The sequence below is a fragment of the Oncorhynchus kisutch genome, linkage group LG2 (assembly GCF_002021735.2).
Source record: "Oncorhynchus kisutch isolate 150728-3 linkage group LG2, Okis_V2, whole genome shotgun sequence".
Taxonomy (NCBI): domain Eukaryota; kingdom Metazoa; phylum Chordata; class Actinopteri; order Salmoniformes; family Salmonidae; genus Oncorhynchus; species Oncorhynchus kisutch.
In genome coordinates, this window is record NC_034175.2 from 18,650,515 (window position 1) to 18,673,890 (window position 23,376).

The 23,376-nt window shown below is 42.5% G+C and overlaps 1 protein-coding gene across 12 annotated transcripts in view; it reads left to right on the forward strand.

Annotated features, from left to right (window-relative positions):
* Window positions 1-18,402, forward strand: part of mef2d (myocyte enhancer factor 2d) — a 77,557-nt gene extending 59,155 nt beyond the window's left edge. For 3 of the 12 annotated variants that reach the window (XM_031789642.1, XM_031789637.1, XM_031789704.1), the window contains 8 exons: window positions 1,773-1,829; window positions 6,096-6,274; window positions 7,166-7,195; window positions 8,919-9,030; window positions 9,343-9,523; window positions 10,728-10,796; window positions 13,038-13,088; window positions 15,791-18,402. In XM_031789642.1, the coding sequence (XP_031645502.1) occupies window positions 1,773-1,829; window positions 6,096-6,274; window positions 7,166-7,195; window positions 8,919-9,030; window positions 9,343-9,523; window positions 10,728-10,796; window positions 13,038-13,088; window positions 15,791-16,214 (1,103 nt within the window). In that variant the 3' untranslated portion in view covers window positions 16,215-18,402. The remainder of the gene's footprint in view (window positions 1-1,772; window positions 1,830-6,095; window positions 6,275-7,165; window positions 7,196-8,918; window positions 9,031-9,342; window positions 9,524-10,727; window positions 10,797-13,037; window positions 13,089-15,790) is intronic. The other 9 variants (XM_031789659.1, XM_031789649.1, XM_031789693.1 and 6 more) reach the window with 7 other exon arrangements.
* The last annotated feature ends 4,974 nt before the right edge of the window (window positions 18,403-23,376 follow it).

The following is a 23,376-nucleotide window of genomic DNA, read 5'->3' on the forward strand; positions in this document are numbered from 1 at the left end:
GGAGAAAGTGTCTGGTAACAGGATAGATGATAATAAAGTAGTAAACAGTATGGCAGCAGCATATGGTGTGTGTGTGTGTGTGTGTGTGTGTGTGTGTGTGTGTGTGTGTGTGTACGCTCAACAGTGTGTGCATGCTCAAGAGTGTAAATGAAGGCGTGATAGGCGGATTATACAAAACATTAAGAACACATGCCCTTTCTTTGACAGACTGACCAGGTGAATACTGGTGAAGGCTATGATCCCTTATTGATGTCACTTGTTAAATCTACTTCAATCAGTGTAGATGAAAGCGAGGAGACAGGTTAAAGAAGGATTTTTAAGCCTTGAGACATGGAGTGTGTATGTGTGTCATTCAGAGGGTGAACGGGCAAGACAAAAGATTTAAGTGCCTTTGAACAGGGTCCGGTAGGTGCCAGGCACACTGGTTTGTGTCAAGAACTGCAACGCTGCTGGGTTTTTCACGCTCAACAGTTTCCCGTGTGTATCAAGAACGGTCCACCACCCAAAGGACATCCAGCCAACTTGACACAACTGTGGTAAGTGTTGGAGTCAACATGGGTCAGCATCCCTGTGGAACGCTTTCGACACCCTGTAGAGTCCATGCCCCGACGACTTGAAGCTGTTCTGAAGAAAACAGGGTGGTGCAACTCAATATTAGGAAGGTGTTCAGAATGTTTGGTATACTCGGTGTACATGTAAACAGGGCTGAAAAGTGACTTGTAGCAGGAATATATAAATATTTATGGTAATATACTAATGGTAATATATACATGTAAACTGGATAAATGGTGATGACAATCAATGAGCAGCAGCGTAGTGGTAGTAATAGATCAAATCAATAATCATTTTAGCGGCAGGGGAGGTGTGAGGGGGAGCAGTAGTTGTTAGCCATTGAACAGTCTTATGGCCAGGGGATATAAGCTTTCGTAATCTTTCAGGCCTTTCTCAGACACCACCTAGCATGTATGTCCTGGATGGCTGAGAGCTCAACCCCAATGATGCACTTGGCTGTCTGCACCGCCCTCTGTAGGTCCTTCCTGTCGAGGGTGGTGCAGTTGACATACCAGACAGGATGCTCTCAATGGTGCAACTGTAAATGTTCCTAAGAATCTGAGGGGCTCTGCCAAATCGTTTCACCCACATCTGTGCTGGTGTGAGAGGACCATGTTAAGTCCTCAGTAATGTGAACACTGAGTAACTTGAAGCTCTTGACCCTCTCCACTGCGGCCCCGTTGATATGGATCGGGGTGTGGACCCACTCCGGTTTCCTGTAGTCCACAATCAGCTCCTTGGTCTTGCTGACGTTGAGGGAGAGGTTGTTGTCTTGGTACCACACTGCCAGGTCTCTGATCAGGCCTACCATCGTCGTGTCATCAGCAAACTTGATGATGGAGTTAGTTGTGTGTGGCCACACAGTCGTGGGCGAACAGGGAATACAAGATGGGGCTAAGCACACACCACTGAGGGGCCCCCCTGTTAAGGATCAGTGTGGCTTAGGTATTGTTGCCTACTCTTACCACCTGAAGTTTACCCGTCAGGAAGTCCAGGATCTAGGGAGGTGTTCAGTCCCAGGTTCCTGAACTTGGTAACGAGCTTGGCGGGCGCTATGGTGTTGAAGTCTGAGCTGTAGTCGATGAACAGCATCAATGTTATGGATTCAGCTTTGTTCATGTTCTTCATGTTTTCTTAGCAATTGTTACCATTCACATCCACTCGTATGTGCAACTTGTCCTTTTCAACATGGCCACCATCTTCTGTTCTTACCTCCACAGGTGCTCTATTAGGAGGTGAACTGAACAACTCCAACGGAGGATGCCCGAGCCCAGTTCGTAAGTGACGTCTACTTCTGCTAAAATACCTAGTTGGGTTTGAGTAGTTTTTACTTAGCAAATAAGATGATACTGTATACACAGTGAACTACGTCTCTCTGTTGTAGCTGTGACAATAGATCATTAGCTTGTTAGTTTTTACCCTTCATGGCTTTCCTTGATGTGATGGGAGTTGTGGGTTATAGTAAAGCATAAAAGGTGTATGGATTATACTTTGGGACAGACTCCACTGTTTGATGGAAGAGAAAAAGATGGCAACCGCCACAAACACTGACACTTATGTACTCAAACACACACATACACACACACCTGTTGGCCAGCGACAGCTGAGGGTCACAGGAAAGCCACTTGTAAAAAGCTCAGGGGGTTGATGGGAAAGAGAACGAGAGAGAATGAAAGACTGAGGAAAAAAGGGAGCAAGAGGGGTAGAGAGAGACATGAATGACATGAACACTCTGGCCTAGCATCTACGCCTTCTCCTCACCCCCCTTCTTCTGTCTCCCCTGACCCTGCTTTCTCCTTTTCGCTCTCTGTCCTTCTCTCCCTCTATCGCAGCTGTTCCCCCATGTCCCCCCCTTCCACACACACACTCTAATCCCCCTGGTTCAAACTGTAGGCAGAGCCATCTCCTCAGAGGTGACTTTGACACCGGCCAGAGCCTCACTTCTAATCTAATTCCTCTCAGCATACAGTCATAGGTAGATGACAATATTATCAGATATTGTGCTACAATATCTTCCCCAAAACTGAATGACTGTATTATTGTATTGAGAAGAATATGTTTAACTATTTGTGACTAAGGTACTAAGCACCAAGTCTTAATTTACATTTTGTGAGCATAGGTTTGGCTTTCACATTGATATCAATGAAAGACTCGTACGAGTTACACACTCATATCTGAAGTTTCAGAATCAGACCCAAGTCATAAAGTCATGGAACAGGGACCACAGTAGTCACGATGCCTTTCTCTCTCTAAACTGGGGTTGTCTCAGTAACCCTCCAGTGCAGTAAACAGTGCAGTGGTCCCAAGACGCAGCTCAAGTGACTCACCCTGCTAGCCCGCTGTCTCTCTCTCTCTCTCTTCCCCCTCCTCTCTCCACATCCCGTCCTCCTCCCCCTCACTCTATCGTTCTCAGCTGTTGAACACAGAACCAGGCTCTGGGCTCAGGGAATGTCACCATTGACGTCACCCGGCATTCCTGAGATTCCCACACTCGGCACTGGGTGTAATAGGAGTAGAACCTGGGAGAGAGAACACACACACACACACACTCACACAGCACACACACTCACACAGGTACACACTGAAACAGATATGGTGATACATACATACAACACATAAACACGTAGAAACATACATGAACGTACAGTTGAAGTCAGAAGTTTACATACAGTAAGGTTGGAGTCATTTAAAACTGGTTTTTCAACCACTCCACAAATTTCTTGTTAACAAACTATAGTTTTGGCAAGTCAGTTAGGACATCTACTTTGTGCATGACACAAGTCATTTTCCCAACCATTGTTTACAGACAGATTATTTCACTTATAATTCACTGTATCACAATTCCAGTGGGTCAGAAGTTTACATACACTAAGTTGACTGTGCCTTTAAACAGCTTGGAAAATTCCAGAAAATGATGTCATGGGTTTAGAAGCTTCTGATAGGCTAATTGACATAATTTGAGTCAATTGGAGGTGTATCTGTGGATGTATTTCAAGGCCTACCTTCAAACTCACTGCCTCTTTGCTTGACATCATGGGAAAATCAAAAGAAATCAGAAAGACCTCAGAAAAAATATATAGACCTCCACAAGTCTGGTTCATCCTTGGGAGCAATTTCCAAATGCCCGAAGGTACTGCGTTCATCTGTACAAACAATGGTACCAAAGTATAAAACCCATGGGACCATGCAGCCGTCATACCACTGCTCCAAAACCGCCATAAAAAAAGCCAGACTACGGTTTGCAACTGCACATGGGGACAAAGATGGTACTTTTTGGAGAAATGTCCTCTGGTCTGATGAAACAAAAATAGAACTGTTTGGCCATAATGACCATTGTTATTTTTGGAGGAAAAAGGGGGAGGCTTAAAAGCCGAAGAACACCATCCCAACCTTGAAGTACGGAGGTGGCAGCATCATGTTGTGGGGGTGATTTCTGTAGGAGGGACTAGTGCACTTCACAAAAAGGATGGTATCGTGAGGTTGGAAAATTATGTGGATATATCGAAGCAGCATCTCAAGACATCAGTTAAAGTTAAAGCTTGGTCACAAATGGGTCTTCCAAATGGACAATGACCCCAAGCATATTTCCAAAGTTGTGGCAAAATGGCTTAAGGACAACAAAGTCAAGGTATTGGAGTGGCCATCACAAAGCCCTGACCTCAATCCTGTAGAAGATTTGTGGGCAGAACTGAAAAGCGTGTGTGAGCAAAGAGGCCTACAAACCTGACTCAGTTACACCAGCTCTGTCAGGAGGAATGGGCCAAAATTCACCCAACTTATTGTGGGAAGCTTGTGGAAGGCCACCCAAAACATTTGACCCAAGTTAAACAATTTAAAGGCAATGCTACCAAATACTAATTGAGTATATGTAAACGTCTGACCCACTGGGTATGTGATGAAAGAAATAAAAGCTGAAATAAATCATTTTCTCTACTATTATTCTGACATTTCACATTCTTAGAATAAAGTTGTGATCTTAACTGACCTTAGACAGGGAATTTTTTACTAGGATTAAATGTCAGGAATTGTGAAAAACTGAGTTTAAATGTATTTGGCTAAGGTGTATGTAAACTTCCGACTTCAACTGTATACTTACACAAACACATGCATGGATGAACATTCACATAGACACATAATGAATGTGAATTCTTACACACAAGAGCCCTGTTGTTCAAAGAGCCCAGGGCCTGGGGCCAACATCTGACTAACACACGTACTTTCTCCTCCTTCTTCTCCCTCTGTTGCTGGGGTAGATGAGTGAGTGTCCGGTTTCTTAGAGGAAGGACTGAGCGAGTGTCTCTGTCTGCTAGGTCGGGTACAACACAAAAAGCCACCATCGCCCTGTTCCACTTTGCCCTCGGCTGTGGCTCACACTCACCTAAATTCCCATATTCCCATCCCTAAACACCTCAGTACAAAGTAACCTTCACTGGCTGCCCAGAGTTCTTTATCCAGTTGTGAATGGCGTGAGCAAAATTATGATAACTGTTACGCATTTGTATGTTTGATGGAGGTAGTGTGTTATTGATACTGCTGCCACAAATGAGCCTGGAACAAACATCATTCGCTCCTTGCCACCCGTCAGTGTGTGTGTGTGTGTGTGTGTGTGTGTGTGTGTGTGTGTGTCTGACTTGAAGTATGTGTGACTGAGATGAAACGGTGTCACATGCTGGTAGCATCTGGGACACGTCATGGAGCAACTTTTATCTGCTGTCGCAGAACCCTGCCCAGCTCTAGGGAGTGTGTGAGCGTGCGTGCGTAGTTGTGTGTCTGACTGTGTGTCTGCCCACAGTACGTTCGTATGTCTCTTTGTATCTCTCTCTCTGTCTCTCTCTCTCTCACTCTCTGTCTGTGTGTGTCTACTGTCTGTGTTTGCCTGGTTGTGTTCCTGACAGTGCTGGGAAAGTCCCCCGCTCCCCCATCCACACAGTGAGCCTGTCTTTCTTTGAGTCAACGGCTCCTTTTAACCAAGTAAGGGGAAATCAGTCTGACGGTCTGTCCCATGGCAAGAAGGAATGCTGTTGTCGGAGTAGCTTGATGCTGCCCCAGATTAACACTGCTCACCGTTGAGCCGTTCGATGGATAGACCTTCATAATGTGTGAAACCAAAACGAAGCATACGCTGTTTGATTTGTTAAAGATACAAATATTAGAGGTATTTATTTGTTTTTAATTGTGTCTTATGAGACAACAACACATTAGGAGGTTGGAATGTCTTGAGTAATAACAAAAGGTTGTTTCTCTTAGGGGTGTGTCACATGACATGAACTAAAGGGGACTGTCTGAATGTTGACATGCTGTAGGGATGCCGTAGGGTTGACATAGGTGTGACATTTCTCCTGTAGAGAAAAGCTATGACGTTTTGTAGTGTTAAGGTGTAATGCGTGAAAGGGTCAAACGAGTAAATGTTTACAGATTCATGCTGTTATTCACAGTGTTACATTTGTCCTACAGTAAGTGAGAGGTATACACACACCACACAAACACTCCATACATTCCTTAACATCATATTAATATCTCCTCTCCGTCTCCCTCTCAACCAGCGAACGGCTACATCAGTGCCAGGGCCTCCCCCGGCCTCCTCTCCGTCTCCAACGGCAACAGCCTGGGGAAAGTAGTCCCGGCCAAGTCTCCACCTCCGCCCAGCCCTCAGATGGTGAACAGCCGCAAGCCTGATCTCCGGGTCATCACCTCCCAGAGCGGCAAGAGCCTGATGCAGCTGGTGAGCCGCAGAGAGATCTACTACGGGAGCCCTACTGGCCCAAACTGAGTCTGTTGTTTTCTCACATTGATAAATGCTTCATTGGTGTCCCGCCAGTCACAAAACAATGGGGTGCTGAACCTTTATGAATTTTTGGTATTTGGTATTTTATTAGGATCCCCATTAGCTGTTGCAAAAGCAGCAGCTACTCTTCCTGTGGTCCACACAAAACATGAAACGTAATACAGAATGACATAATACAGAACATCAATAGACAAGAACAGCTCAAGGACAGAACTACATACATGTTTTAAGGGCACACAGCATACATATCAATGCATACACACAAACTATCTAGGTCAAATCTCTGTTCCTTCTGAGATAAACATTGAATACCTAAACGAATCGTACACTGTTTGATTTGTAAACGGTTGAAATATGAGAGGTATTTATTTATTATTGTGTCTTGTGATTCAACTCAACACATTTTAGGAGGTTGGGATGTCTACAGTAATAACAGCGTTTTGTTTCTCAGAGTGGTGTCACTCGGAAGTGCACATTTTTCTACAAGACAGATGCTGAGTCATTATTAGTTTATAATGTAATTGAACAATTAATAGGACAGTAATTATAGTAAGATTCAATTCAAAGGTTGGCACTCAAACTGAGTGTGGCTTTAGGCGGTGCTAAAGAAGAATTGATGTCAAAATGCATCCGTGCATCTCGTCATAATTACTGTTCTGGATTTGATATTTTTGTGAGGAAATAGCCCCCTGGATGCTGATCCGAGTTCAGTTTTGCATTTCCCCTTAATGAGCCCAATGGTTAAGGTTAGGATTGGGGGGCTGATCCTAGATCAGCAGGTTAGTACAGAACTGTAACCCGTGTTCTCTGTCCTACTGCCCCCTGCAGACCGATGAGGAGCTGGAGTTGGTGAGTGAGGTGAATAGAAACTCCTCCTAGACTTGACTGTGGATGCTGTGTCAACACGAGTGTCATACTGATATACTGTCATACTGGTATATTAGTAAATCATGAGTATACAGTACTTACAGTTTAGTATCGAATAGGAGCACAGTACAATGTACAGTACCAGTCAAATGTTTGGACACCTACTCATTCCAGGGTTTTTCTTTATTTTTACAATTTTCTACATTGTAGAATAATAGTGAAGACATCAAAACTATGAAATAACACACATATCAAAATATATTTTATATTTGCGATTCTTCAAAGTAGCCACCCTTTGCCTTGATGACAGCTTTGCACAGACCAAAGGACAGATTTCCACCAGTCTAATGTCCATTGCTCGTGTTTATTGGCCCAAACAAGTCTCTTCTTCTTATTGGTGTCCTTTAGTAGTGATATCTTTGCAGCAATTCGACCACGAAGGCCTGATTCACACAGTCTCCTCTGAACAGTTGATGTTGAGATGTCTGTTACTTGAACTCTGAAGCATTTATTTGGGCTACAATCTGAGGTGCAGTTAACTGTAATGAACATATCCTCTGCAGCAGAGAACTCTGGGTCTTCCATTCCTGTGGCAGACAGTTTCATCATAGCGCTTGATGGTTTTTGCGACTGCATTTTCCGGATTAACTGACCTTCATGTCTTAAAGTAATGATGGACTGTCTTCTCTCTTTGCTTATTTGATCTGTTCTTGCCATAATATGGACTTGGTCTTTTACCAATTATGGCTATCGTCTGTATACCACCCCTACTTTGTCTCAACACAACTGATTGGCTCAAATGCATTAAGAAGGAAAGAAATTCCACAAATTAACTTTTAACAAGGCACCCTTGTTAATTGAAATGCATTCCAGGTGACTACCTCATGAAGCTGGTTGAGAGAATGCCAAGATTGTGCAAAGCTGTCATCAAGGCAAAGGGTGGCTACTTTGAAGAATCTCAAATATAAAATATATTTTGACATGTGTGTTATTTCATAGTTTTGATGTCTTCACTATTATTCTACAGTGTAGAAAATAGAAAAAATTAAGATACCCTGGAGTAGGTGTGTCCTAACTTTTGACTGGTACTGTATGTTATAGAATAGTGTGTAGCCATGTATACATACTATGTGTGGTAAATCCAAAATGGAGCAAAAGCTCTCTCTGTGAATGCATTGTATGTATCTTGGCACGTGCATGGGTCAACTCCATGTGTGTGTAATCCATGTCGGGTTGGGCAGGAGGAGGTCATTGTGTGTAGTCTACAGTATTTTCTGGAGTGTGTGTATCCATTGACTAGGACAAACTGTTACAAGGTGACACCAATGGCACAATGACCTCCACCCCTGGAGTGTCTGAGCCCAGACTCACACACATATCACCATGCACCAACACACACACAAACACAATCACTTTATCGCTCACTCTGGTTGTTCTGCCCGATGCATGTCTCTCATTCAATCCGCATGACTCTCCATTGAGTGGAACACTTCCTAACACCTCTACCAACTATTCTTTCACGTGGCTGTGAATGTTGGTGTTTTCGTGTCATAGAGAAGTCAAGAACCGTACAGGCCAGGATGTTCCCACCTTTGTTTGTATTTGATACTGTTAGTAAATGTCATGGTACTGCGTGGGCACAACATTTTTGGTTTAAAATAAGTCTTTACTTCCTGATGTTCAAGCGTTTTTCCTGTGTCCTCTGTCTTCCCAGAATGCTCAGCGGTTAGGTGGTTCTCAAGGGAACCTGTCCACGCCAGTGGTTTCCGTGGCGACGCCCAGTCTCCTAGCCCCCTTCTCCGCCATGCAGACGACCTACAACACTGGTGAGTGAAAGAGGACAAGGGTACTCTCTGCTCACGAGCAATTGGGCACACACTGTATGTCTGTAGTGTGTCTTAAAGCAAGTGTATTAGGACCTGTGGATGATAGAAACACAAGGGTGAATACTTTTGATTCGTTTATTCAGTTATTCTCTTTTTGTCAGTCTGCTCTGTAATTGCCCTAATTGGCAAAGGCAGAAAGGAGCACAATTTAACACTATAAGTGAATCCTATGCATATTCACTTTGATCAATGTGTGAGTATTTCTCTCCCTCTCTCTCTCTCTCCCCCTCCCTCCCCTTCCCTCCATCTCAGAGTACCAGCTGACAAGTGCGGATCTCACTGCGCTCCAGACATTCACGCCATCAGGGCTGCTGCCTAGCAACATGTCCACCTGGCAACAGCAACCAGCAGTGTCTCAGCAGCAACAGCAACAACAACAACAACAACAGCAGCAACAACAACAGATTAGCTTGGCGTCACTCAGTAACTTGGTGTAAGTACATTTCACCGGTCACCCTATTGTATGAGTGTAGCTAGCTACATAAGTGTGGCTAGCTGCACCCTAAACCAGTGGTATTCAAAGTCGGAGTCACGACCCCTTGTAGGCTCACGAGGGAACTTTAGTGGGTTCACCCCCCAAATAATGTAAATAATAATAATATAATTAAGAGCATAGATTATTGTGTGGAACAATATACAAAAAAACTATTATTCAGTAAATGTATTTATTGGTTTCTTTTCATTTTGATAAGAGATGAAAATGCAATTCATTGAAGGTTGTGTCATTAGATTTTAACATTGTGTCGCTTGATTTGAGGTGGGATGGGGGAAATTCTTGGGTTAAAAATGAGGTCCCCAGAAATTCTAGCTGAAAAAATTGGGTCCCCACTGCCCTAAACGCAGATATCGGCATTTAGGGCAGTGAGATTCAGAGAATTAACCCAATACCCTTTCCCAAAACTATGTGACCAATCTAGTAGTAACTACTCTCCCATGCCATCCCTCTGTACCTACCTGTACTATAGCCCTTTAACACACATGCACTTAGTGTATACACACAATTTCATCAGCAATTCTGACTCTGAAGCCGTGCGTCAATGGCATTTGACTTGAAATTAAGGATTTTTCCTCGAGAGCAGCTTAGCATGGTTGCTAGCTACAATAAAGACCCAAACTGTGAACACCTCTGACTGTCACTGGTATCCACTAGCTATGGTATAGTATGCATCAGAGGAGGCTGGTGAGAGGAGCTATAGGAGGACAGGCTCATTGTAATGGCTAGAATGGCATATATGGAACGGTATCCAACATATCAAACATATGGAAACCACGTTTGACTCCGTTCCATTGATTCCATTCTATACATTACAATGAACTCGTACTCCTGTAGCTCCTCCCACCAGCCTTCTCTGGTATGCATGTACCTCCACTTTGAGTTTGAGTATGTCAGAGGCTAACCTAAATAACTCCCTCTCCCTTAACACCTCCCCACCTGGATCCAAGAGCACTTTAGGTTTAGGTGTGCGTTGACCACCTGCTGAAGGCTAACGCTAGCTAGTGATCCTCATTAGCCGTCAGCTTTGTCTCGTTACTGGCATTGTTAGAGCTAAATGCAGGTTTCTGTGATTGTGGTGGCTAGGCTAGCCGCGGGGTAGCTGTATGTAACCGCCTGTTTGTTCTCCCCCTCTTGTCCACAGCATGTGGGGCGCAGAGAAACAGAACGGGGAGATGGCTAACTGCATCTCCAATTTCGCTGCTAACCTGAGGTGAACGAATTAGCATCTAGCGCTACATGTGTGGTTATCGTCATGCTTTTCCTGTCTGTCGTATCAAATTAAGTTTGTGCGGCTCTCAGGTCGGGTTCAATTCTGATGAACATAATGAAGGTATAACAGTTTAGATTCCATGTAACTTACACTGTACATTTACATTTTTAATTTTGAGCCGTGGTACCCAATTGTGGTACCCAATTGGTAGTTACAGTCTTGTCCCATCGCTGCAACTCCCGTACGGACTCGGGAGAGGCGAAGGTTGACAGCAATGCATCCTCCGAAACACGACCCGCCAATCACAATGCTTCTTGACACACTGCTCCCTTAACCCGGAAGCCAGCCGCACCAATGTGTTGCAGGAAACACCATACACCTGGCGACCATGCCAGCGTGCATGCGCCCGGCCCATCACAGGAGTCGCTAGAGTGCGATAGAACAAGGACATCCCAGGCCGGCCAAACCCTTGTATATCTTGTTTCTGAGGCTTTGAGTGTTGGAACCAAAGAGAGAAATATGCAGGAATATGGCAGCCACCCCGCACTGTCTGTTTCAGTCTCACAGGACAGCATTGACTCACACACACACACAAACACACCAAGAATGAGTAATGTAGTCCTCCTTTTTTGTCTTGAAGCACAGGTCTATTTATCTCTATATCACCTGGATGGCCTGACAGTAAGATCAATAGTCAGATTTCACCCATCCATACTTCATATAGATCAATGAAACTGCTGCTTCAAAGTAAGGCACTTGAACAAACCGTTCTCATTTTGCCCTGAAGAGCAAGTTCCTCCCACGATTTGTTCTCTCACACAAGCGTTTGATTACATAGGCTATACGTACAGTCCCACTGTTTCTGTTATTTATTCCCTTGCACGGTAGCCGCAGTGAGCAGACACTTCCAATCAAAGGTGATTGACGGTTTTGCACTGCGAGCCTCGCATTCCCTGTCAGCCCTGGTTACTCGCCGTGAGAAGCGAGGGAGAAATGATTTCTGCTGTTTTTTTCTCCCCTTCCTTCTCTTGCACTGAGTGGCCAGTCATTCCAGAGCCTCCTGTAAAGACTCACTGCAACTAGCGTGCACCTGTTGACTAGCACACCAATCTAAATGTTAATGCTCTGTCAAGGGTGTCCCGCTAGCCTTCCCGCGTAGACTTGTTTACTTGTTTATTGAATCGTTTTCCACACGTCAATTGCTGCCTTCAGCCTTGCAGGATGTGTTGGTCTCTATGTTTGAAGAACCCAGCTTGATGCATTCAGGAGATAAAGGATCTGAGTTGAGGAGTTTTAAGGGGTTTTGGAGAAATGCTTCCTGTTTAGAGAACATGTCTGTCAGTCAGTCTGTCCTTGCATTAAGGACATGTCCTTTTGCATTGGAGAAATGGTGCACACACACAACTCGCTACCTCAGTAAGTTTACAGGTGGCAGTTATTGCCATTACCTTGCTATCCGTCTCACTATTAACTCGCTCTCTGTCTGTCTCTTCCTTTCAATATCTCCCTCTCTCTGTCTCACTCTCTCTCTGTGTCTACCTCTGTGTGTCTCTCTCTCTCTCTACCTCTGAGTCTCTTTCCCTCCATCTCTCTCCCTCCGTCTCTCTCCCTCCATCTCTCCCACCCTCTCTCTCTGTATCTGTCCCTCTCTCTCTCTCTTTCTCTCTCTCTCTCTCTCTGTGTCTCTGTCTGTCTGTCTCCCTCTGTCTGTCTGTCTCTGTCTCTCTCTCCCTGTCTCCAGCTGTTTTATTCAGGGAAAGGCTTACCTTTATGTCTCTACCTTACGCATGTTTTACAATGTACACAGAAACGAATAGTTGTTTATGTACACACTGCTGATTTGTGTGCTGTGCACATAATATCCTATTTAGTTCAGAGAAAGCTCCTTTATCCTCAAGGAATAGATTGTTTGCACAGACAACCGGATAGGGAATCATTGTGTCAACACATCCACTCCAGCTTGATTACACTACATTGCAGGAAAGGGAAAAATAATAGAATTGATAAAATAACATTTATTTAGGGACTAGATTGATGTCTTGGTCAATACATTTCAAAATGATAAGTCTATAATTACATTTTATTTAGTAAATGAATACCCAATGTTTGACTAATTTTGAATGTAAAATGATTTAGCCAAGTTGTTGGGCTGTCTGTTATGTACATCAATGGAGAGCAGGTTTCTGAATCACCCTCCCTGTGTTAGTTTCTCAAACTTTCTTTTTTACCCTCCTTTTACAGCATGGCCTCTCAATCAAACTTGCTATTTGGCAGGGAAGAGGGTCTCTGCTGGTACTGTATATCTCCTCAGTCAGGGGAGGCTGGTGGGAGGAGCTATAGGAGGATGGGCTTATTGTAATGGCTGGAATGGAATAAATGGAACTGTGTCTAACATGTGGTTTCCAAATGTTTGATGTATTTGATACCGTTCCATTAATTCCATTCCAGACATTACAATGAGCCCATCTTCCCATAGCTCCTCCCACCAGCCTCTTTTATCTTCAGTGTATAACTAGCCACACAGCATGGCACTGTTTCCCAAACCTGGTCATTGAGGACCCCCATGCATGCTGGTTTTCATTTAAAACCAGATCCAATAATTATTTGACAGAGACTCCATATGGAGATGCTGGTAATAGTCATCCATGAAACTCACTATCAACTCAGTTTAAGCAAATTTATTGAGAGATTGGTTTAATGTGAAAACTGTGCACACAATGGTCCTTCTGGACCAGGTTTTGGGAAACGGCACTATACTGTACTGTATTGTAACCATGTGCTTCTGACTACGCTAGCTGTGTTAGCGCCCTGAGCTAGCCTGAAGAGCGAGCCTTCATCACTGTCACCGGCCTGCTGACTCGGTTCGTTTTGTTCTCCATAGCAACAGGACCCTTGTGGCACTATAATCCATCTACCTGTACAAGTCCATAATGCCGGGCTTACACTTGATAAAGTGGCACATAGAGGCAGAGTAACACAGTCAAGGGTTTAGGGAGTGAGTGTGGACATGAGCGAGAGTATGTGTTGCGTGTTGTAGGGTACAGAATCACATTCTTGCATCTTTTATTGTGCAATTGTGAATATATAAAATAATATGAATGGGTCATTGTGCCCTATAAGTACACTATCTTAAAGGCCCAGTGCAGTCAAAAACATGAAGAAAAAAAAGTATTGGGACAGTGATTCTTTTTGTTTGTTGTTTTGGCTCTTTACTCCAGCACTTTGGATTTGAAATGATACAGTGACAAAATGCAGACTGTCAGTGTTAAATTGAGGGCAGAATATGTTTCTTAACACTTCTACATTAATAGGGATGCTACCATGATTATGGTTCATCCTGAATAAATGGTGAATAACGATCACTTAGTCCTGAATCGTGAATAATGATGAGTGAGAAAGTTACAAATATCATACCCCCCAAGAATGCTAACCTCCCCTGTTATTCTAATGGTGAGAGGTTAGCATGTTTTGGGGATATGATATTTGTAACTTTCTCACTCATCATTATTCACGATTCAGGACTATCCATAATCATGGTAGCATTCACATGAATGTAGAAGTGTTTAGAAATATATTCTATTCTTATTTGTCCCAGTACTTTTGGTCCCCTAAAATGGGGGGACAAAAAGTGCTGTAATTTCTCAACTGTTCACCCGAAATGGATGAAAATACATTCAAATTAAAGCTTGACAGGTTAGCCTCATGGTATCATTTCAAATCCAAAGTGCTGGAGTACAGAGCCAAAACAACACAAAATGAGTCACAGTCCCAATACTTTTGGAGCTCACTGAATATTTCCACACTGAGGTTGGGATAATACCGTGAAAATTATGATATACCCTTTTAGTGTAAGAGCTGTTTGAAAATACTTTTGGGGAAAAAATGGCAGCCTGTTTTTGTGGGATGGAGTTTTGGCCTGCCTGGTGTCATCACCAGGCGGTAAATTAGTGAATAGACCAATAAAAGAGTTCCAATCCTCTCTGCCAATAACAGCTAGTTTTCAGTTTTCCCCTCTACACTCATGAGAAATGTCTCTTTGCTAAGAAGCTATTTTTGTTTCTTTGTTTTCAATTCAAATAGTCAAAATCACAGGAAGGTACTTGATTGTTAGCCAGAAATGATTTCATATTGAGATAAAAATGGCTGCGCTGAACCTTTTTAAGGGTGACCTGATTGAAGTGATTGTTGGCTTTTCCAATTGTGGGGGGTGGTGTGGGAGAGAGGGGGAGGGTGCTGAGGGCTGTGTGAATTTACAGATGGGTCTTGTTGGAGGGGTGTGTAGTTGGAGGTGTCTGGGTACAATTGCATGAGTTACTAAATGCAAAAGATTAAAGTGACTGTGGACACATGGCACAAGGCATGGCCTTTCAGAATCCAGAGTCAGTCTGCATGGCTTGTGGACCGTGCGCTTCGGTGTGGCCTTTTCATCCAGTCTGTTTGCGTATCTGTTCATTTGTCTAACCTCAGTCCATCAACCTGTAGTCTCTTGTAAAAGCTATGTCATGACACTTTGTTCCCTAAAACATTAGCAGTGAAACATTACCTGTCGTTAGCAATTAGCCAAACATGAGCTGTCAGCCCAGGGTGTGTATGAACAGTAGGGTGGAACACAGAGCACTGCACATAGAAATGAAGAACTACGCAGTTCATAGAAGGGACACTTATCTACCACTCCCATAAACAATTATATATTATATTCTTTCTCTCCAAGGTTCGGTTTGTTTTTCCGCTACTCAATTTGCTGACACATTTGTTTTCTAGGATCACCCCCCCCCCCCCCCTCCACCTAGTGTGTGGAGGTGTTGACTCTATGTTCCATCAGCGCTTACTGCACTGTGTGCTGTTGAGCAGGTCCCTGTCTGGGCTCCTGTGTTAAAAGTGATGTTCATGGTGATGTTGATGTGTGTTCGTAAGGAGTGTTGCAGTTACCGTGGCTGACCAGCAGATGTCAGCACACGTCTCACCATTTCTCTCTCTTTTCTTGGTCCCTCCAGGCCGGTAGGCCACTTACCTCAGGGCACCATGCTGACAATTAACACCAACCCCAACATCAGCATCAAGTCGGAGCCCGTGTCGCCCAACCGCGACCGCAGCACCCCGTGCTCCACAGCCGGAGGTGGCGGAGGAGGAGGCCTAGTGACCATCACAGGGGCCCCTATGTCAGGCCAGTACCCAGGGGCCCTGCGCCTGGAGCCGTCCACCCTGCAGGGCCGCTCGCCCGTCGGCAGCCTGAGCAGCAACGGCAGCTCTTACGAGGGGGACCGGGACGATGGGGCCCAGGGGCGGGCCCAGGACTTCCACCACCAGGGAGGGGCCTCCTCGGCCATGGGGCTCCTGAGGCCCTCGTCCACGCAGGAGCAGCAGGAGCAGGAGGGTGCCAATGTGAAGAGAATGAGACTGGACACTTGGGTAACATAGATGTGTAGAACAAGGGAGTGAAGGGGAGAGATGCCCCCCTCTCGCTCACCCCCCCCCACCCCACACCTATTTACCGTATGTACAGTAAATGCTGACCTCCACACATGCCTCCACCACACACAAACACACACACACGTGCACCGGGCACGCCCATTTGCGCATGCTCTTACACACTTTCTCTCACAATTGTATGCATTGACGCACAAGCTGCATACTGTTTTACCCTATATTGTACTACACACACACACACACACATATTCTCACACATGCTCCCTCTATAGGGGCAGAGTAACCGAACCAGGGATTACATGTCAACATAGTGTGTTGGACAAGATTAGGATTAGAATGAGTTCTCTTTTGTTCAAGCTGGCTCTGTCTCCTTTTCGTTTTGAAGGGAGAGAGAGCGTCTAGAAAACTGACTGATTATTGACTGACTATTGGCTTTGCTGGGTTTTCTGTTTACCCTCTACATCACATAATACACATCTGGTATCCTCCTGTCATTTATCCACAGTAGGTCTCTAGTCCAGCTGCACTGCTCTGTTGAGAAACAGTATGACAACCAAAATGAATCCACTTCTTTGTATCTGCCCAGTGGTACTGTTATATCCAGCTTTTGGTGTTTTTGTAAAGAGTATGAGATTGGTGAATGAGATTTAAACGGTTTTGTTGGAATATTACGTACTCTCTCTGTCTGACTTGTCCATCAGCCATCTTTACATTTCTATAAACATTTCTAATTTAGATTTAAGAACCCAAAATTCACCATTTGATAAGACAGGATTCACTGTTCTAAAGTGGACGATCCTTGTTTTGTTTAGTTTTAGCCAGGTATTTAATCAGAACCATGCAAATAGCTGTTTAATCTCAAACATTGATACCTTATCTAGGTCAAATACTGTTTTATCAGGGATGGGCTGCACTAGCTCTATGACACATGCTACAGATACCTACAGATCAACTTCAGATTCTACGTGTGTGTTCCTGTTTTTGATATTTATTTCAAATGCTCTTTTTGTGTAAAGTTTTTTTTGTTACTACCTTCTTGACTTTTTTAGATTTTTCCACGCTCAAATCCATCCACACTCACACACGAAAAGTATTTTTGTTAAACAATGCCAGTGTTTCAGAAGGCTCTGAATAAGAGATGTAAACTGGGAGAAAAAGCAAAGAACTGTGTATATAAGCAATTTGTTCTGTTTCCTTCTGTATGGCTTTTGTATAGCAGGGATATAGTTTTTTTGTGGGTAAACATATATATATATAACAGCAGCGATAGTAGATTTTGAGAGTAAGGGATGAACTGCATACGATGCAGAGAAAACGATAGGGACAGGGATTGTATATAGAAATATATGTTCACATATGTTCAGCAGGATATCCCTAAAAGCCAATGTGTTGATTCTCAGTGGATCTGTCTTTCTATTTGTGTGTACATTAGTGTACTACCTTGCAAAGCCAAGTGAGGGTGCTAGAGGGACAGAATGGAAAGTAGCAGTGGATTGGACTGTTTGAGTGAGCAGTGGTTAGTACTCTGATGGAGCGCACTTTAACCCCTTCCTCCCCCCAAGCCCCCAAAATGCCCCCTCTCTTTAAAAGCCAGGTGTCCTCCAGAATGGGACAGTCATGTCTGCATGTCCTCAGGCACATCAAACTCATCCAACACACACATACAAACACATTCACACACATTAGCCAGACAAGTATCCCTTGTGCTTTATGTTAGACGAGAGTACCTCCCTGGCCACATTAATTAATTACAGCATTTCACTCGCTCCCTACCCGTGACTTAAAAGACAAGTCCATCTCACTCTCATTTGACCTCCACCACTATCAATTTTCTGCCAAAACGGCTCATTGCTCCACACACTCAAACACCATACTCACATATACTCTGCACTCTGTTCAAATGACCTCACATTGGCTCTTTATTGTTTTATATCGTTGTAGTTGTTGCTGTAGGGATTGTGCAGCCTGACTCTTCAGGAGTCTAGACGATCGTCTAGAGACGGATGACAGAGAGAGAGCTATCACGACTGCCGGCATGTTCGCACACCCTTGGACTGTAAGACTGTTGTGTCCTAAGCTTTGAACAAAACATTGACCCTGATGTTTTTTTTTTTTTTTTTCATAAAAATGGTAGCTATGTCTTGAATAGGGCCACACGCCATGAAGCGATGTTTCATAACTAGACTAAATGGTCACTAGTGGAAGCAGACTGTGGGGAGATGGTTGGTTAGTACTCTGGACATTGGCCAATTGATGTGTTGCATAAAGCCCTGACATTATCTCAGAACAACACAGGGTCACTGTAATCACAAATGAAAAGACAATCGTCATGACAATAGTTAACCTGCGCCCCCATATTTCCCATGTATAATGAATGATGTTTAGAGAATCTCACTTTCCAGTGTTAATTTGTGCTGGTGACAGTTCTATTGTCTGTTTTTATTATCATTGTTCTATGGTAATTGCTATTATTACTGTTAATATTATCATTATTGTGACCATCGATGGTAATTGTAATGATGATATAGAAAAGACAATTTTATTTTTTGCGGTTTTGTGTAGGTTAGGAATCTTGTTTTATTTGAATTTTATTTTATTATATATAAATATTATATTTTTGTTTTGTTTTCATTTTTTGTTTAGTTTTTTCTTCAAATGGTGTACAAATATTGCACGATTTATGACATAAAACAAAACGGCTGTAGTAATATTAGTACATGGAAAGTGGTAAACAAGTTTAATACAATGCTGCAATTTTTTGTCAAACGTATAAAACTTAGTCTACACATAGTGAAGTGGGGACAAGACACATTTCATTTATTTCCGACCAGACACAAAGATGTCAATGCATGGGCATAACACAAAAAATGAATGAATCATGTTATAGGAAATAAATATGAAATGTAATATCAATAAGAATTTACATCACACAGAAATAAAATAGAAATTGAAGAAAAAAGTTAATAAATTATAGTTAATATATTGTGTTCGGCTAGTCTGATTTCCGTTGTAAAAAAATATATAAAAAAATAAACATTTTTGTTGTTTTTGGAGAATGATATACAATTTGTGTATATTTTCATAAATAAAGTATGCACTGATATGTTATTACAAATTCTATACTGCTTTTACAAAAAAAGTGTTTGTTATTGTACCAAAGTATCCATTTGTCCCTTCTTACCCTCCCCTTTTTGCGTATGTTTTATCGTATTTTATATATTAAATAGACAAGTTGACCTACAAAGAGGTTTTGGTTTGTTATTATTATGATTTACATTAGAATGTGGATTTGTGTTAACTATCAAAACAGTTTGATAATTTATCAATACAAACTTATTTTCTGAAAAAAAAAATCTGAAACGTGATGTATCAGCTATGTTTGGTAAGTGACATAAATTATGGGACTGTTGAGAGAGTTGCTCATTAATTGCCAGAGATATGTGAAGTGGAGTGATCTATTCTTACTATAAGATGTCACCACATGTGCTGGTAAAGCTTTGGTCATCATTATCAAGTGTTCAGATCTACTGAATTCTTTTACAGCCCATAAACCTAAGCCAAATATGGGTTTTCTTTAGTTTTCAAAAATGGAAATGTTTCTAGAAATCATTTACTATATCAAATCACATTTAAAGCATTACATTTTTCACAAGCAAAGGGATCAACTTAATTGACTTAAACTGCATGTTATGTGAGACTATGCCACGGTATTTGAATGACATAACGACAAAGGTTAATACTAATAAAACAAAAGCGTTAATATAAAATGACTCTTTGTAAATCATAACTGTCATGGGAGGAAAAGAGAAAGTCGAATGATCTTGGAAGGAGAGACTTGGGGGAGTTCTCATGGAGAAATGTTGTATTGAGGCGTCTATTCATTGCATGATAACCTTTCCACTGACATAATCTCTATTTAAAGAAGTGCAAGATTTCAATTTCTTAATCATCATTGGACAGTAAACAAATGCTTAATAAATAATACCATGTTTAGTCCCAATATTCTAAATGAGAGAGATGAAGTAATGAGACAAGAGGATTGGAGCGATGAGGTGGGGGTGTATTGTCCCCTCCTCCAGACAGTTGACCATAGTGGCAGCTGTTCTGTCCTGTGTAGCTCATGTCTCAGACAGACACACACTTCTGTCTCCAGTGACAATGGCCAACTAGTAATCATTTATAATCGAGACCACTCAGTCTGTGGAAGTATATCTCGCAGGTTAGCATTTTTTGTCATGAATCTTATTCTGGAGGCAGCTCTGCAGAGTGGTCACTAGCTGGCACAGCCACAAAGTCATACAATCTGATTTGAAACCTAACCTTAACCACACTGCTAACTCTAATGCCTATCACGTGGCCAGGGATGAGCCAGGGTGTGGCTCTAATATTATGCATGGCCACATTTGCTTGTATATAACTGATGGAGTGAATTCACAGGGGGCCATCTTTGATTGGATTAGAGTGGGCATCTGGTACCATCCGGCTGTCTCGAGGCAAAATAAAATAATCCACTGGCTCCTGCATCACAGTGTGGACAAAATATGCATCCGAATATGTACACTGAACAAAAATATAAACGTAACGTGAAATGTTGGTTTCATGTTTCATGGGTTGAAATTAAAGATCCCAGAAATGTTGCATACGCACAAAAAGCTTATTTCTCTCATTTTGTGCACAAATGTATTTACATCCCTGTTAGTGAGCATTTCTCCTTCGCTAAGATAATCCGTTTCAACTGTTCTGCCTCATTATTATACAACCATGCTGGTCATTTATGAACAGGACTGGCCACCCCACATAGCCTGGTTCCTCTCTAGGGTTCTTCCTAGGTTTTGGCCTTTCTAGGGAGTTTTTCCTAGCCACCGTGCTTCTACACCTGCATTGCTTGCTGTTTGGGGTTTTAGGCTGGGTTTCTGTACAGCACTTTGAGATATCAGCTGATGTACGAAGGGCTATATAAATACATTTGATTTGATTTGATCTACCAGACAGGTGTGGCAGGTATCAAGAAGCTGATTAAACAGCATTATCATTGCACAGTTGCAACTTGTGCTGTGGACAATAAAAGGCCACCCTAAAATGTGCAGTTTTGTCAGACAACACAATGCCACAGATGTCTCAAGTTTTGAGGGAGCACGCAATTGGCATGCTGACTGCAGGAATGTCCACCAGAGCTTTTGCCAGATAATTGAATGTCCATTTCTCTACCATAAGCCACTTCCAGCATCGTATTAGACCACAGTGTCCTCTGTTTCCTCTGTCTGGCATCTTGTAGGCGAGCGGTTTGATGATGTCAAGGTTGTGAACAGAGTGCCACGTGGTGGTGGAGTTATGGTATGGGCAGGCATAAGCTACGTACAACAAATACAATTGCATTTTATCGATGGCAATTTGAATGCACAGAGATACCGTGAAGAGATCCTGAGGCCCATTGTCATGTCATTCATCCACCACCATCACCTCATGTTTCAGCATGATAAAGCACAACCACATATCGCTGAAGCTGAAAATGTCCCAGTTCTTCCATGGCCTGCATGCTCACCAGACATGTCACCCATTGAGCATATTTGCATTGGTGTATAGTACTTAAGTAGTACTTTAAAGTATTTTTACTTAAGTAGTTTTTTGTGGTATCTGTACTTTACTTTGCTATTTATATTCTTGACAGCTTTGACTTTTACTTCACTACATTCCTAAAACAATGATGTACTTTTTACTCCATACATTTTCGCTAAAACCCAAAAAGTACATTTTGAATGCTTAGCAGGACAGAGAAATAAAAATTATCTTATCAAGAGAACATCCCTGGTCCACCCTACTGCCTCTTATCTGGCAGACTCACTAAACACATGCGTAATTTGTAAATGTCTGAGTGTTGGTGTGTTCTCCTGGCTAGCCATAAGAAAAAGAAAAATTAAACTGTGCCGTCTGGTTTGCTTAATATAAAGAATGTGAAATTATCTATACTTTTACTTTTGATACTTAAGTATATTTAAAACCAAATACTTTTAGACTTATACTCAAGTAGGATTTGACTGGGTGACTTTCACTTTTACTTGAGTCATTTTCTATTAAGGTATCTTTACTTTTACTCAAGTATAACAATTGGGCACTTTTTCCCACCACTGCATGTTTGGGATTCTCTGGATCAACGTGTACGACAGCGTGTTTCCGTTTCTGCCAATATCCAGCAACTTCGCACGTCCATTGAAGAGGAGTGGGACAACATTCCACAGACCACAATCAACAGCCTGATCAACTCCATGCGAAGGAGATGTGTCGCGCTGCATGAGGCAAGTGGTGGAAACACCAGATACTGACTGGTTTTCTGATCCAACAGATGCATATCTGTATTCCTAGTCATGTGAAATCCATAGATGTGTATTTAAATGGACTGATTTCCTTATATGAACTGTGACTCAGTAAAATCTTTGAAATTGTTTGCATGTTGCGTTTATATTTCTGTTCAGTATAAAAACATATTTGTCATTATTCAGATTCTTGTCAGTGAGGCCAAACTCATATTCATAACCATAATAAATACACCCTTCTTTTAGAGCTAGGAGCCTGACTGTCTCTTTCCTGCATATCAGCGTTACCATTAGACGACTGCACATTTCAGAACAACTTATACTCTATTACAATCAAGGTCATTGGCTGGGCGCGTGTGATTATTTATGTTACCCTGTTGCTGATTGCCAGACGTGACCTTATCTCGTCATAAGGGGACCTTTTATGTGGGAATGATTCACACATTCTTTGGAGCAGCTGATGTGGTTGTGAGATAGCAGCTGAAACCCTGTCAGAAGCGTCTGTCTGAAGTGCTTTGTCATTTGTCTGTCCTTGGTACTGTAAGTGGCACTTGTCCTTAGTGATGTATTCATACAATTATTTGAGTCTAATAGAACGAGTACATACTGTATATGCATCAGGTTGAATATATTTTTATATTCTGTTTACAGCATGGCACGTATAACATATTTCTCTTCCTTATAGCCCATTGTTTACAGGGGGTGGGCCAGTCGTAAATTTAGAACAAAAGAGAAAATGTAGGCCTGTCAAGGAGCCACCCATTCCTCTGTCTGATTTTACAGGTCTTCCATCACATGGAGTAAATCAATAGAAAGGGGATAATGGATGACAGATGGTTGTC